At 39.0% G+C, this 15,620-nt stretch overlaps 1 protein-coding gene across 2 annotated transcripts in view; it reads left to right on the top strand.

The window, feature by feature from the left end:
* Positions 1-15,620, top strand: part of unc13c (unc-13 homolog C (C. elegans)) — a 118,244-nt gene that overhangs the window by 41,438 nt on the left and 61,186 nt on the right. For both annotated transcript variants that reach the window (XM_088412518.1, XM_088412517.1), the window contains exons 9-14: positions 4,961-5,102; positions 8,995-9,164; positions 11,821-11,936; positions 12,181-12,344; positions 15,156-15,312; positions 15,541-15,609. In XM_088412518.1, the coding sequence (XP_088268644.1) occupies positions 4,961-5,102; positions 8,995-9,164; positions 11,821-11,936; positions 12,181-12,344; positions 15,156-15,312; positions 15,541-15,609 (818 nt within the window). The remainder of the gene's footprint in view (positions 1-4,960; positions 5,103-8,994; positions 9,165-11,820; positions 11,937-12,180; positions 12,345-15,155; positions 15,313-15,540; positions 15,610-15,620) is intronic.

Genomic DNA, 15,620 nt, shown 5'->3' with positions numbered 1-15,620 from the left:
CCGTGCCCAATGTATTTCTTAGAGTTGGCTTGAAATATATTGCGGGATATTTAGTGATTTGAATTTTTTTTTTTCTTTTTAGTATTGGTTAGGTTGTCCTGCTGGGTTTCTTTACTTTAAATTTCATTCTAGTGCATAACAAAAGGATGTGAGCCAGGGTCACACGCACGCTTATAATTATAGTTAATTTTATACTTATAAAATGCAGTTTCAGTTTGTTAGCATCTTTTTCACATATGCCGGATGTTGGTCACATCCATGTGACACACAATCTAAAAACACTTGCCCTAAAAATAACCCGATCACAGGTTAAAAAAAAAAAAAAAAGGAACAACCCATCTTTCTGAAACATTTCATGTAACATAGTACAAATTTGTGAGATTGTCTTATACAAAATGATCTGTCTTTAACAACCCAGAAAGTTTGTCAAAATTGACCTAAACATGTGGTTGGTCTTTATTTATTATTTTTTACACCCCAAATTGGGTTATTTTTTTTAACACAGCTGATTTTATAGGGGCTGTGAGTATACTGGAAAAATCTACTGTACAAAATAAAATGTGCTTGAGGAATTTGGTCACCTTTGAATGCCTTAAGTGTTATTTAGTGTTATTTCTGAGAATTCTCTCACATCTGTGTTCTATGAAGTCAAATAAAAAATTTTTTTTATATTCTCCAAAAGGCAGAGAAATGAATTCAGTCAGCACTTTCTTCACAAACTTCAAAATCAATTGAGTAAATTGTGTGATGATTTTGCTAACCTATGAAACAATGAACTAGCTATGTAAGCACTGTTACTTTAGCATATTCACATCTATGCCAAATGGAATAACCCTGTGACTAGATTTTACAGCCAATCATTTATCAGCTTATACAGTACATCTTTGTATTTTCCAAGACTATTTCGTTTATAAATTGCACAGTATAATATCCTCAATGCATTTGTATATATTGGAACAAACACAATAAGGCTTTTCTCAATTTTTTTCTACACATTGCCATTACGCTGAACATGACTGTAGCTGAAAACAAGAGAGACGCGGTGGCCCTGCTTCTGGCAAATGTTAAACAAGCCTCAAATAAAAAGTCTCCCAGAGGCACTGATGTGCGAGATTTTTGTGGAGTTCACTCGCAGGTTAATCCCACAACTGAATTTGTTCACACAACTTTGCACGGCGAGATCTGGAAAATGAGCCCACTAGCAAGCTTTTTGAGATGCCAATCAAAATGTCAAGTGCCTGAGTGGAATTTGACAAGACAGCTCTTGAGTGCACCTTCAATTTTTTTTTTTTTAAACACATACATTTTGGGATCACTCTCTCTCAATTTCATGGCTTATTTCATGCTTAATACAACCTAACATTTTCTGCTGGTTGTAAAAGGAAATTGATGATCCGTCCCTCGTCGTGAACTTTATCGTCTTTGCCAGCCTTTGGAGTAAAATGGAGTGATGACAGTAGCATCCGTTACTAGCAGGTGCTGTAGCGCCATTGACAAAAAGTCACCATTCACAAAAATATCTCCTGATAAGAAACAATAAACCAAAGCCAGTTGTTGCCCTCTTTGTCCACTACACCAAGACCAACAATAGAAGAAAGGTCAGCAGGGCAGCCTCATTCTCAGAACCTCAATCCATCTCTGCGCTAACTCCTGTTTGTCAAGCTCAGCTCAGTGATGCCCATTTTGCAGCTTTGACTTTGTCAATACCTGAGCAAGCAACTCAGGCCGAGGAAGTGAGCAAGAAATACAGCGGGCCAATATTGGATCTCTGAAGCCAAGAAAGTGAAAACAGAAAGAGAGCAAGCTTTCGGAAAAACCCAGGGTTGCCTCCCTCGATATCCCGAGGGCCTATTGACTGTCTCCTTTTAGAATGCAGCTATTGAGCAGTTATTTAGTCATCATTTATGAAATAAGCAACGGCTAGCGCACACTCTACAGATTCCAGGCAGTAACATGAACCTGTTCTGCTTCTATGCACCTTAATGCAACATCAGTGTCCAGATAAAATCTTGGATCTCCCCTGTGTGATTATGACTTTTCAACATTATGATATCCTTCATGTACTGGGAAAAGTACATGAGAAAAATAATACCTTTATTAAGTTGCCATCAGAATTCTCCCTCAAACCTTCTATTGTCCATTGGAATTTCTTATGTTGAGACATTTCATGCCAAAACAAATTCTGGACTCTGCATCCTGTCCTTCTACTCAAGAACATAATTTTTCGAGTAGGTGATCCTTGATGGACATATTTTTGCTGAGCAAGTCTGAAGGAGGCCTAAAAATCAAAACTAGGTTTCTAGATTAACCGTTTAACCGTCTCTTTTCAACTCAGGGTCGAACATTTGCGAGTGACTCGGAAAGTAGAAGATTTTACATTCTCGTAAGGGTTCATTCAAGGTTGCAAACCTTCACAAAGTAAAGCGCCAAGCCACTATATGATGAAAAATTGTGAGAGTGGGCAAAAGCAGCAACTGCGCGATTACAGGAGGGTTTTGACAGTTTGTTCAAGGTTATGAAAACTTCTCGCGGCGCTTGCCAAACATTCGTCAATGAGCTTCAATGTTTATTTTGTTTTTGGTTTTTTTTTTTTTGCAAGGGAATTACGAACATGTTGAAAATTTGCCTGAGGCAAGAACACTATCAAGGCAAGGCAAGGAAAGAACATCTTTTGCCAAGCGTTCGTAATCTTAAAGGAACTCTGACGAGAAAGAAATCTTCGCTACCTTCGCCGGTACCTGCAAACATTTGCTCCGCAACAGTATAGGAGACTACATTTTGAGCATGTAAAAATTTCTTTGTGACAAAAATAAATATTAAAATGTTTGTGAACATTTGACAGATGCTTAGCGAACGTCAGCAACTTTATAAAAACCCGACAAAACTCAGGACCTCAGGACCTCTTGATTTTCATGGTTTCAGGTGTTATATGTTTCTATCTCCACTGTTATTTCATTGTACAACACTTTGGTTGACGATTGTATTTTTAAATGTGCTTTATGAATAAAATTTTACTTGACTTAATATCTACTTACTAATGGATGCGTTTATAAGACCATCCACTTCGTCTAGTGAGGAAAAGATGTAAGCTGTACAACAAATAAAATACTAAAAGAACTACCTACATCAAATTTGGATTTATTGAAAGCATTAATGGATGACCAAAATGGCTTCTTTTTTTTTTTTTTCCCCGCAAACATTTGCAACGGGGGTCCTTGGAAATGTTGCTTTCCTTAAGGAGCTGTGTAACTCCAAAAAACTTTGAGAACCCCACCTGTATATCACATGAAGTCATCATTTAAAGATACTTTACACAAATATTCATATTTGGACCCATTTATGACTGCTTTGACATGACTGGTTTGCTTAAACCAAATTGTACCGCACATTAACGACACACAGTGATGATAATGAAAAGACGGATCTTCATTTCTATAGATAAAGCTGTCTAATAAAAGCCCTTGTGGTACATTTTTATGAATGAATGCCATTATTACTACAAAGCCTTTTTTACTCTGACTTTTACATCCGATGTTAAATTGCCAAGGGACAATTGTAAAATCTTTCTTTTGACTGTACTTTACCGAATATTCCAAGTTTGTGTGACTGCCGTCTATGACTTGACAGCAAACATTTTCCCTAGAAAATAGACTTGTATACTGTACATTGTATGTATTTTTTTGTTTGTTTGTTTTATTTTTCATTTGAAAGATCTTAAGTCGCGTGCACACGTATTTTCTTCGACAGTATGCCTTAATACCGCAAAAGACATTTTGTTTTTGCGAACTCTGGCAGTAAACGGGTCAGCATTGTACGACCCTCTTGAGTCACCCCTTCAATTCCTGTCCGCATTGAGCTGGGGATATACATGTAGCCTGAATTATTTAACTAGTCTCGTTCATATTTAATGACCCAGTGTCCCCATCACCCCTTTATGGCACGGTGAAATATCACTGTCTTACTTCTTGCACTGCCCTCACTGTGTGGAGGGTATACTGAAGGATTCTGAATCACTAGTCCGCTGCCTGGACAGGAGATTAATTATGGATAGACTTAACGCTGTGCAAAATGAAAGGAATATCCATCCCGTCCGTGAAGTCAGAGGTGATTTTTTTTTTCAGCCTCTGGCTGCCCAGTATGTATTTTAACAAAGGAACCAAACGGGTAAAAATATGAATGCTTTCAAAACTCCCAATATCTCTAAGATTAAGGTTGAAATTCGATCTATGTTTGGTTGAAGACATACTACTAAGGGGACTTGGTAATTGCTTACCAGCCGGCAACTGTCGAGCTACTCAACCAAATAAATAATGACTTTTTTTGAATTGTGATATTATAGTTGTGTTTACAACATGCTTGGATGAGCTACACTAAATGACATGCCGTTAGCTTCTTCATCAGAGAGGGGTGCTTTATTTCTGATGGGAGAAAGTGTTTAACTGATATAAAAGAAAAAAGATGACACTGAAATTTCTGCTGAAATTCTTGATCATAGCATTTTTATCTGAAAAAAAAAAGAAAAACAGGCCTAATATCGTTTTTAGAGAAAGAAAAACTGACTTGTTGCTCAGAAGACTAATCTACAAGGAACCAAAGTGGTGAATACAGACTTTTTTCCAAAGTGAACATTTAGTAATCAGCAAATAATGTCTAAATCTAAAACCATCTTACAAAAGATGTCATGAAATACCTTCACTGCTGATCTATTAAGTCTGCACAAGCACTACACACACCTCTCACATTTACTGTAGGATTAGCAACAATCTTCGCTAGTCTCAAGAGCGGGTTCATCAAAATGAGAGACCACTGAAGTAGGCAATCAGGAATCCCATGACAACAACAGCAAGAAGATTCCGATAACAAGCCGTTATTTCTACTCAAATTACAGTACAAATATCTATCCATCCTTGCAAATCAAATGTTCTGCTTTCAATCCATTTTTCATTTCTTCTTACTCCAGTTATGAGTGCTCAAGGGCTCCAGGCCAAGGATAAAACGGGCTCCAGCGACCCGTACGTCACGGTGCAGGTGGGCAAGACCAAGCGTCGGACAAAGACCATCTTTGGTAATCTGAACCCGGTGTGGGATGAGAGGTTCTACTTGTAAGTAGACTACTCTTGCAGACTACATCCTTTCGACAACTCAAATGGTTCTTATTGAGGCTTATTTTAGGCGAGGAGCTCTCAATCTATTATTTAGCATGTTAACCTGTGTTATTAATAGTTAAAGGGGAGCAGAATTTGATAGAACATTTAACACAGCAGCTACAACATAACATTGGCAAAACCAGTCTTGCTGCAGTTTTACAGTACCATCCATCAAGGTTTGCACCGGAGTTCTTATCCCTGCGATTTTCCCAACCAAATAAATTGCTTGTGACATAATATGTCCTCCTGAAGTCCTCCCATCTGGCTCTTTTTCTCCTACTCTGAGAAGATATGACATAGTCTCAGGAAATTCATGACTGCTTAGCTACCTGCATCTATTTTTGTTCGGTAATAGCAAAAAAAAAAAAAAAAAAAAAAAAAAAAAGAGGGGAGGGGGTGGGGGGTACTGATACGAACATATTGTGTGGAGGAAGGTGACATGCTGAATGAACAAATTCGTCTTTGAGCCAGCCAATAATTGAATGATATGAAAGTGAAAAAATATATACAGTATGTAAAAATGTATACTAATAAATAAATTTAAAACATTGTATTTGTAGTTCCAAGAAAATTAATCTACTAATCAGTGAGTAAGGTATCACAAATAAACACAGAGCAAAACTTGTTGTTAATTGTAATATTTGACTCTGGTAAGTAATGGCACACATGCAAATAGCGGCATGCACTTTAAATCACGCCTTAAACATGTTGTACTTATTTGCACTCAAGTCTTAAGCCTTACAAATCAACACGTGCACAGTCCATCACCTCTGACGGACAATCTGTTTGTTCGTCACTGATGGATGCCCGATTTGCCATCAAATGTCAAATGATGAGAAACCTAAAAAAAATTACGGACAAAGTGATATTCTTAGGTGAAGTGCTACAATGGTGTTTAGTTCTTCGTTGTATTTGCCATGCAGCAGAAAAGGACCAACTCACATTTGGGTCAATTTGGTCTCAGTTTTATAGTGTTCTGCTTTTAAATGTTACCTCAACAATTGGGTATTTTGGGTCCTCAAAATACCCAATTGTTGAGGTTGTTTTGTACAAAACAACCAATTTTAGGCTTGTTTTGTACAAAATTTAAACTGACCCTAAAAGTGGTCCTTTTTTGACCCATAATTGTTTTATTTTTAACACAGTGGTGAACACATTTGTTAGGCCGTGAAAGAGCAATGGCAGTAGGAAATTTTTGATTTTTTTATCTCATCAAAACTGAAATATGTTCACATTCAATTGCACTTGAAAGGAAATTGAAAAATGTCAAAGAAATGTCAAAAATGTCACAGCAGCTTTTAATCAAGCATGTTCAAACTCAGTTCGCCTTACATTCCGAAGGAAAAGCAACAAATAGTTCACTAAATATAAAGTTAGAATAAAACCAGTGTATGCATTTTAATCCACAGAATCTCATGTTTAATACTATGCATGTAAATATGTGGCCTGGTTACGTGACTCATAGCGTTTGTGCAGGGGCCGGTTGTCCTCAGTTGCTCTATGGAAAGCTCCGCTTCCCAAAAGCCCCACAGCAACTGATATGTTGATAAATTTGCAGCCTCTGAGACGTGCACATTATGCGTTTCAGTCGTCCACTGTATGCGCCTACGCCGCATCCAATTAGAATGCTGCCAGGATGCTCTAGAATCACGCAAAATCTCAGCAAACATACGGTTATAAACTCACTATTTTTATCCCATGTGTGTAACCACAGAATGTCCAAATATCAAGCACGGTTGCGCCTTCTCAACATACTTTTTGAAAAAGTGCCATTCCCACTGGTATTTTTATAATTTCCGTATTTCGAGTTAATAAATTAAGGTGAGTTGCAGCAAAATGCTACAGGGTGACATTAATCAATGCACAACAATCAACATAAAATCAAGCAGGTCTGGCCTCGGAAGACAGATTTATAGCGACAAATCTTCTCGTGTTTGATGCCCCGAGCTAAACAACAATCGCGCTTGGCAAACCGTCGTCACTGCGCTTCAACGTGATGAGTGCATCTGATCGCCAGTAATGCGAATATCTGACAGTGTTTATGAATCATTGCACAACCTCATCTTTTGTCACCTTCGCCCAACAATGTTTTTACTTGTCAGGGTGGTGTGCCGCGTGAAGGGCTTGGGTTTAATCATTCCTTTGGAGGTTTCAAGCGCATCCTTATAGCTTCTATTCTTAGGTGAAGTGCTACAACGGCCGGGGGCATTTACCAAAATACCCTTGAGCTTTATGATCACTGGTGGAACGTTGATTTCGCATATAATTCCATATACAGTAAAGCAGCACATTTATCAACAATTGAGAATACAGTTGATGAATAAACTGCATGCCAATATTTCTCTTAACAATACAATTTGAAATACCTAAAGGGTGTAAATATAAAGAATCATTATAACATCCTTAAAATAATCTCAGTAATGGCTGTTGTCGTACTTGCCACATTTCGGTCAGTAAAAATGAAATGTAGTGAAATTAAATAATGACATTTGTTAAAATCTGGGGGTAAAAAACATATATATTACTAATTTTCAACATTGCAAGGCTTTATTAATGAAGTTAAAAAGACATGAACGCCTGTTGTATATTTGTGGAACTAGTCGATGAAAGGGTGTCATAATTAACACATTTTTGCTTAATTCATTTGGCTTTTTGTGATTTTTTTTTTCCATAATAACTGTGATTTTAGGTTTCATGTAAAGTAGTCAATTCTGGTTAGGGCTTAATGACATTCACAATTGATATATCCACCATGCATGTTTTTTGGGCTATGGGAGGTAACCGGAGTACTTGGAGAAAAACCACATGGGCACAGGGAGAACATGCAAACTCAACACATGAAGGCTGGAATGGGAATCAAACTCATGACCAGCCCGCCACCCACACATCAATGTGAAAAGTTGAAATAATCAGCAAATATCTCCAACTTGGTGGATTATTTTGACGGGCCCGTTTGAAGGGCCATCCATAATTGTATGATTAATCGCTCGGGCCCTAATAAATGCTCTCAAGACTATAAAACTAATGAAACTACAAGCAACTACGAAATGCACTTTTTGCCTTTGCGCACAGTAATGAATCTCCAGCAGTGGCCATAATAAAACGTTTTCCTATTACTACAGGGATGTAGAATAATAGAGTGATACATTACCGTGTGCTTAGCAGAGAGCAAAATCCCATACGAGCGCAGCTGCAGGCATGTAGTGCTTCCCAAAGAAAGGGATTAGCGCAGAAATACTGCGGCTAGCGTTCTTGTGGATTTTTCACCCAAGACGTCATTAGCACAACCTAATCTGTTGGTTTTAATTGCGGGGGCGGACGCTCTGACCCCATGTGAGGCTATAAGTGTCGTTGCAGCGAAGCCCGTCGGACAGAAGCGACGCTTATTTTACATAATGATGTTTTCACAAATAGATAATCCTCCTTGTGAACGCTACACAGTCATTCTTGTGTAACACGCAGCTCTTCTCTGATGATGTTCGCATGCGCTCCAAGAGAGTCATGCAGAGGAAAGGTCATACAGCGTCTTGGGGGTGACGCTTCCTGCCAGGCAGAGAGCACCATTCGCCACACACACACAAATGAGAAGCGTGCTCATTCAAACACAAATCCAGAATTTAACTTCATGACAGGCTAGAATTGTTCTTGTACTCAACTTAAAAAAAAGTGCGGAAAAAGAATGTGTGTGCCTGAGCGTCTATGCTTATCTGCAATTGTGTAGTTGACATTAAATCATTCTGCTCGGCTGAACGCCCCAGCGCGATGAGCTGTCAGCCAAACGCGACGCTGTAGAACACGAGGCCGCTGATTGCTTTGACCGACGTGCCTCTCCTTTTGCAATTCCCAGCGAATGTCACAACGCCACGGATCGCATCAAGGTGCGCGTGTGGGACGAGGATGACGACATCAAGTCGCGGGTGAAGCAGCATTTCAAGCGCGAGTCAGATGACTTCCTGGGACAGACCATCATCGAGGTCCGCACGCTCAGTGGGGAAATGGATGTTTGGTACAATCTAGGTATGTATTTTAATCACAGATGACGTGCAAGACTGGTTGACAACAAAGCACCTTGAAGCATCTCTTGGAACTATAAAACAGTGACTTTGAGCACGCAACGGCGCCAAAGCGAAGTCGAAAAATTGCGACTGCGCCAAGCAAGGCCTAAACACTACAGAAAGTACTAACCTACATGTACAACCTAAACTAGAATACAGTATATAGATAGATAGATAGATAGATAGATAGATAGATAGATAGATAGATAGATAGATAGATAGATAGATAGATAGATAGATAGATAGATAGATAGATAGATAGATAGATAGATAGATAGATAGATAGATAGATAGATATTTTTCGTGGCCAATATGGGTATGAGTATGGGTATTCTTTTTTTTTGCATTTATTAAGTTTTGATTTGCAAGGAACATGCCTTTTTCCCCAAAAAAAACTTATAGTAGTACTGAAGCCGACAAACCAGGAAGTGGAAAGGTGATTGGCTGCGGCAGCCATAGAGTATGAGTCATCGAGAGGAGGCTCCCTTTGCAGGCTGCAATTTCCATCTGTGAAACAAATTTTTAGCACACTAAAAAAATTAGCGTCTCATGGCCGCGCATTGATTTGAAAGTATGCATCCCTGGGAAAAACTATGCATCAGGTTCACCGGGACACTGGCAAACAAGAAGACTGAATTCAGCCATTTTGTTCATGAATTTTTTCAAACTCCCACATTATTAAGGCATAGGATAAAAATCTCTGAATATGATTATATTTGCTTAGCTACCACAATCGCTTTGCGCTATGATGTCTTTCAAAAATAAATTCACCTCACTAATGAAATAATACCTTGAAAACCTGTTCTCATCCAGAAATGTCACTTCAAATGGACTTCAACAACAGCATGACCAATAATTTCCTTTGAAACATTGTCCATTTCACATGAGTTAAAAATCAGCTTAATAACTTAAATAATAAATTGACAGGTCGATTCCTTAAATTCCCATTTTGATCCCGTTGTCATCAGGCCACAATGTTTATGCGTTACAAGCAAATAGATGTCTTTGTCTTGCCCTCCCTTACAAAATCCCATTACACTGTAGCCACAGTGTAACCATTATATCCACTCCCATCCAATAACCATTATCCTCAAAGATAGCAGGATAAATTTATGGTCAGATCAAGTGTATTCCAATTGAGGCCATCAATACCGCTCAAGTACCAAAGAACGCACGGGCCCTGTGGTTCCCACCTCGAGTGTTCCACCATTTCCGCCCTCCCAATGGTTTGAATGGCGTCTTAATAGGAGTGCATACTGCTGCTTGAGTATTGTTTGTCTCTCTTGCTAAAAGGGAGCAATTTGCGCTAATAGTGACCCCATGCCCGGTGCCGTGGTTCAGTGTCTCTTTAAATACCTGCCATGAATGTTTAAATGCGCTTTTGCCGAGGTGGGTGGTTATCCTTCCAGCTGCTCTCCTCTTGAAGCCACTTCAGGATCTCTTCAATGCGAGCCTTTTCTTTGTCCCTAATTATTGTTTTTTTACATGACCAAAGCACGGAGTAGCACATCACTCTGCCTGATCTGGCCAGCAAGGATGTTAAATCTGGCCTGCAAGATGATTTGAAGCGTTTAAAATAAATGAACACATTGAACCGTTGTCCATAATCAATAAAACAAAAATCTTTACTTTTACATGTCAAGATGAGCACCTCAATTTACAAGTTGCTATGCTTATGCAAAATAGCTTGCTGATCGTTTCAGTGAGAGGTAAAATACTTCAATTGCCCCAAAGAGATTCACGATAGGCGGCGGTCATGGGACATTACCGAGGCATTCGTCTTTGAAGCTGTGTTGTATTATAAAACAATAAGCCTTGTATTTCTTTTTAAATTTATTTTATTTACAGCTCAGTAGTTAACGTGAAGCACTATTTGACGTGACATCATGACTTCTTCTTCTTGGGTTTTCAACTTTGCTTGTAATGTATTTCATTATGTGGGTGCCACCGAGTGTCTAAAATGACACTATGGCACCATCTTTTTGCTTCACACTTCACTGTACTCCTTGAACAGAAGTTCCATACAAACTATCTATTTTCTTCATTGAATAAGTGGAAAAAAGATCTGAGAAAATGTCGATTTATTTCATATAGCAAATTAATACTGAAATAACAGCACATCTGGCGGTTACAGCTAAAAAAGTCCACTCCAAAATTTAAATGATCTCATTGATATAACTTGGAACTGCTGACATGGTTAATGTAAACATTTTCTGATTCATTGTGCTCTTTTTAAGAGTAGGACAGCTTTGATGTTTTACAGTCTATGATGTCATCCAATCAATGATGCTTGACATTGCTGTTGTGTTTATATAATGTGATTCATAGACTTTGTTTGATTTATGGCCACTGCTCTATAAGACATGTTGTTATAATGCGTTCAAGGACACATTCTCACCACAGAGGACAGTTACTGTACTGTAATGTTATTTTCTTGACTCCATTTTAAGTTTTGCTTTTGTAACTGGTTACAATATAAAACAGCCTTTGCCCCACGGAAACAATCAAGAAGAGTACAAATACAGTACTTGAATTTTCAGACTTATTTTATTTACGTTTTTCAGACCCCCTCTTCGTCTTTTTTGTTTTAAATGGGTCGACCGGGTTGTGTTTTACAGATAAGAGGACTGACAAGTCTGCCGTATCCGGCGCCATCAGACTCAAAATCAGTGTGGAAATGAAAGGGGAAGAAAACGTGGTGCCACCTCACGGCCAGTACACTTGTTTACATGAGGTAACCTTGATTATTGAATACTTTAGCTTACAAATGTCACACGAGCAAAAACAGGTGAGCTATGACTATTGTTACTTGAGTCCGTAGGCACTATGATTTCATTTCTGGGTATACTGCATATTTCAAGCAAAGATATGTCATCATGTGTGAGTGGTATGCTTTGTATCTCCGCAGTCTAACATTCAGTGACAACACTCTCCATCAAAGCATACCCTATCCTCATTATCTGACGTCGCACTTGCAGAACCTGTTCCACTATTTGACCGAGGGCAAGAACAACGGTGTGGTGAAGATCCCGCAGGTGAAAGGAGAAGAAGCGTGGAAGGTCTACTATGACGACGTGTCCCAGGAGATAGTGGATGAGTTTGCCATGAGATATGGAGTGGAGTCCATCTATCAGGCCATGACGTGAGTACCGCCCTGATCTATGGACCTGTTCCTCACACATCGGTCACTGTCTCATCGAATAGTGTAGGGCACTTAGAGAAGACGAAGAAGAAGAAGATGAGTCAGTAATGTCTTCTCAGCATTATCAGAGCTCCGAGGGGTATTGAGCTTCCAAGGTTTGATTGATTCATTGTTGGTGTCCAGCAAAAACTCGGAAATGAGCTTTGGCCACATTGATTGTGGGCACACAAACTTTCCCTCTCTCTCCAGGATTACCTCATCCATCCATCCCTCAATCCATGCATCCATCCGTCTATCTATAGACACAAACACTTGGTCAGAGTGCAATTTGAAACAGTTGTAGGAAGTGTAGCGGATTTGAAGAGGGATAGATGCAAGGGTTGGATATTGTTTGAATTTAGGTAGTTCTGGTTCTTCAGTTCGATTTTGGTTCCAACTGATTCTTGAGTCCGATTCCTAGTAAGAAAAACGAGGCGATTATACAGCGGTTTATTTGGACAATTCTTATGAATTTCTCTGTTCTTTAATTCAATTGATGTTTTACTTTTTTTTTTAAACATTTCTATTCTTCTTCTTTTTCATTCTTCCTCCTTGCAACTAACTAGGAAATTTACCTCTGACATTTCAAAATCTCAATGGTTCCAGGACAACTGGAAATTGTCGCATTTCCACTCCATTACCTGTCATCAATGTGGAGCCTTAATTTCTAGATGACCCAGAATGCAATGCCCTGGGCCCATGCTGGGAGGAAAGCTCACCTACCAAAATGTCTCTTTGGTTTGAGTTATAAATCAGAAAGAGTGGAGACAAAAAAACACAACCTGAGTTCCTTTGCAAAGGAAGACCGGCCTTTGCTTACGCCAACCCGTTTTGAAGAGTGTTTCTTTACCTTTGCCTTTTAGTTGTAATCATTTAATGGCAGGAACATTTCATATTTTCTATGGAAGTAGTTTTACCAGCTTCTGCACATTTACTATAACTGTCACATTTTTATTGACGGCCTGTATTGCACCATAAGCACTGGGCCAATTAGTTGATTAATTGAGTTCTTCATGATTAATGTAAATAAAAGTGCTTTGATCACATTTTGCCTGTTGCGAGCTGCTCACAAATGTGCAAGATGATTGAGCAGGCACAAGAATAACTCAGTTAAGTGTTTTTTAAAAACATGTTTCTCTGTTCAATGCTTACATGCTCAGAACCTGGATGTTTTACTTCTTAAATCCTTAAAAGACTCAACCTGCTTGCTTTCTTTGTTGAATAACCTTCGCTTTCTACAAAATCCTTTCCCGCCTCTGCCCCCATTAAATTCACTTTGGGAAAAAAAAAGTCAAGGAGGTGCAGCACTAAGAGGGAGTAATGGCTCTGGAGATTGAACTATCCAAGCACCACAGGCCTTCAACAGATGCAATCATCAGTCACTTTACATAGTTCTCCTTTCTCATCCTCTCGCAATAAGTGCCTCTGGCAAATTTGGAGTCTTATAGCCAAGTAATTAATAAGGCATTTGGATCAGAACATATTTACTGTATGTGCAGCATGTTCATAGAATTTGGTCAGATGTGAAAGCGTGTGTGTTCTTTTGAACTAATCTACGGTGGTACAGTAATGGTTGACTGCAGCTCTTCAGGTAGCTCCAACTTTTTTTTGACCACTTTGACTGTGTGCTATGCCTTTGTAACATTCTCATTATTGTATGAAGATTAAAAACAATAAAACTCAACAAATTACATAGCCACCAGTAATTAAAGCAAATGTGTTGGGAAGTTATGTTTGCTTACGTTAGCACAGAACAGGACTGACGTTAGCCATAATTAGCAGCCACGAGTAGCACAACGTTTTCCGATGTTGTAATACCTTTCATTTCCCTGTTGTATATCTTTGTCATGCTGTTTGCCTTTGCGGTCCCTGGCAGCCTTTTGTGATTACAAATGACACAAAAGCTGCAGCGACAAAAAAATGCTATTCCTTTAAATTGTGTTGATTTCAGTCAGGTGCCTCACTTTTGTTGTTCTCTTTTGCTTTCAAGTACACTTTTACATGACTACGCATTTACATTTTTCTGCCTTGCAGTATAGAATAGCGCATGTTTGATATGCCCGACAAGCGGCAATGCGGATGCCATAGCATTTGTATTTTTAAATTAGCATGCAGTCCTCATTTTGGAGGAAATGTGTGCTTTGGCTGGGTTTCAGCAATTCTCATTTGGCCGAGTGTAAACTATTTTCATGTTTATAATGGTGTTGCCATTGGGATATATAACTGTGTTTTTTTTAACTCGTCTACCGATGAATTAAATTCACATGCAAACACTCCTGAGAACAAGCCTGATATGAAATGTATGGACACATATAATTACTTGAAGTTTACAGAGATATACTGAGAGTAAAAAAATGAGGTTATCCTCTGTTAGATGCATAGAATCATACGAGAAAATACACATAACTTAAAGTGTGGTTGTAGTAACATTCAAATAAGAAGAAGCTTTGATTTACTGTGCAGGCAGCTCAATATGTTTTCTCACTAATGGAAGGGTTATTCCAGCCCTCACACCTTCGCTATACGAAGCAGCTTTGCATTATTCATTCAGGATCTCATCATGTCTTCAAATATGAACTCTTTCATCAGAGGGGATTGCTTGGAACATCAATAATATGGCGATTACTTAAGCACATATCGATTCAAATATGCATGTGGCCGCCAAGGTATTAAGAGTTTATTTGTGTAGTCTTAAATAGTCCCCAGGTTTTTAATTGCATCCGTATTCCACATCCATAATTACAAATAATTACCATTCATTTTCCATCGCAGGCATTTCTCCTGCCTGTCCGCAAAGTACATGTGTCCCGGTGTGCCGGCTGTGATGAGTAACCTGCTCGCAAACATCAACGCCTACTTCGCCCACACGACTACGACGACCACAACCACCGCCTCCGCTTCGGATCGATTCGCCGCCTCCAACTTTGGGGTAAGTGCACTCAGCATTATCAATGTTATCACGCTGTGCATTTAATATGAACCTAGAACAGTCTGGGTTAATGTCAATGACTAAGGTAATGCCTAAAATCTCCAACTGGGAGCTCTCTGACGTTATGTTCTTCAGGCAACCAGGCTTCCAACGTATTTTCCAACCGCAGTAGTTTAATGTTTTGGTCCAACTTCAGCTCATGACTAAATTGATTTCTCATCTCGACAGAGGGAGAAGTTTGTGAAATTACTGGATCAGCTGCACAACTCGCTGAGGATCGACCTTTCCAAATATCGTGTAAGTCTCAG

This window comes from Hippichthys cyanospilos, chromosome 4 (genome assembly GCF_059441005.1).
Source record: "Hippichthys cyanospilos isolate Australia breed blue-spotted pipefish chromosome 4, RoL_Hcya_1.0, whole genome shotgun sequence".
NCBI lineage: Eukaryota > Metazoa > Chordata > Actinopteri > Syngnathiformes > Syngnathidae > Hippichthys > Hippichthys cyanospilos.
Note: the sequence above shows the minus strand (reverse complement) of the source record. Positions and strands in the feature narration are given on the sequence as shown.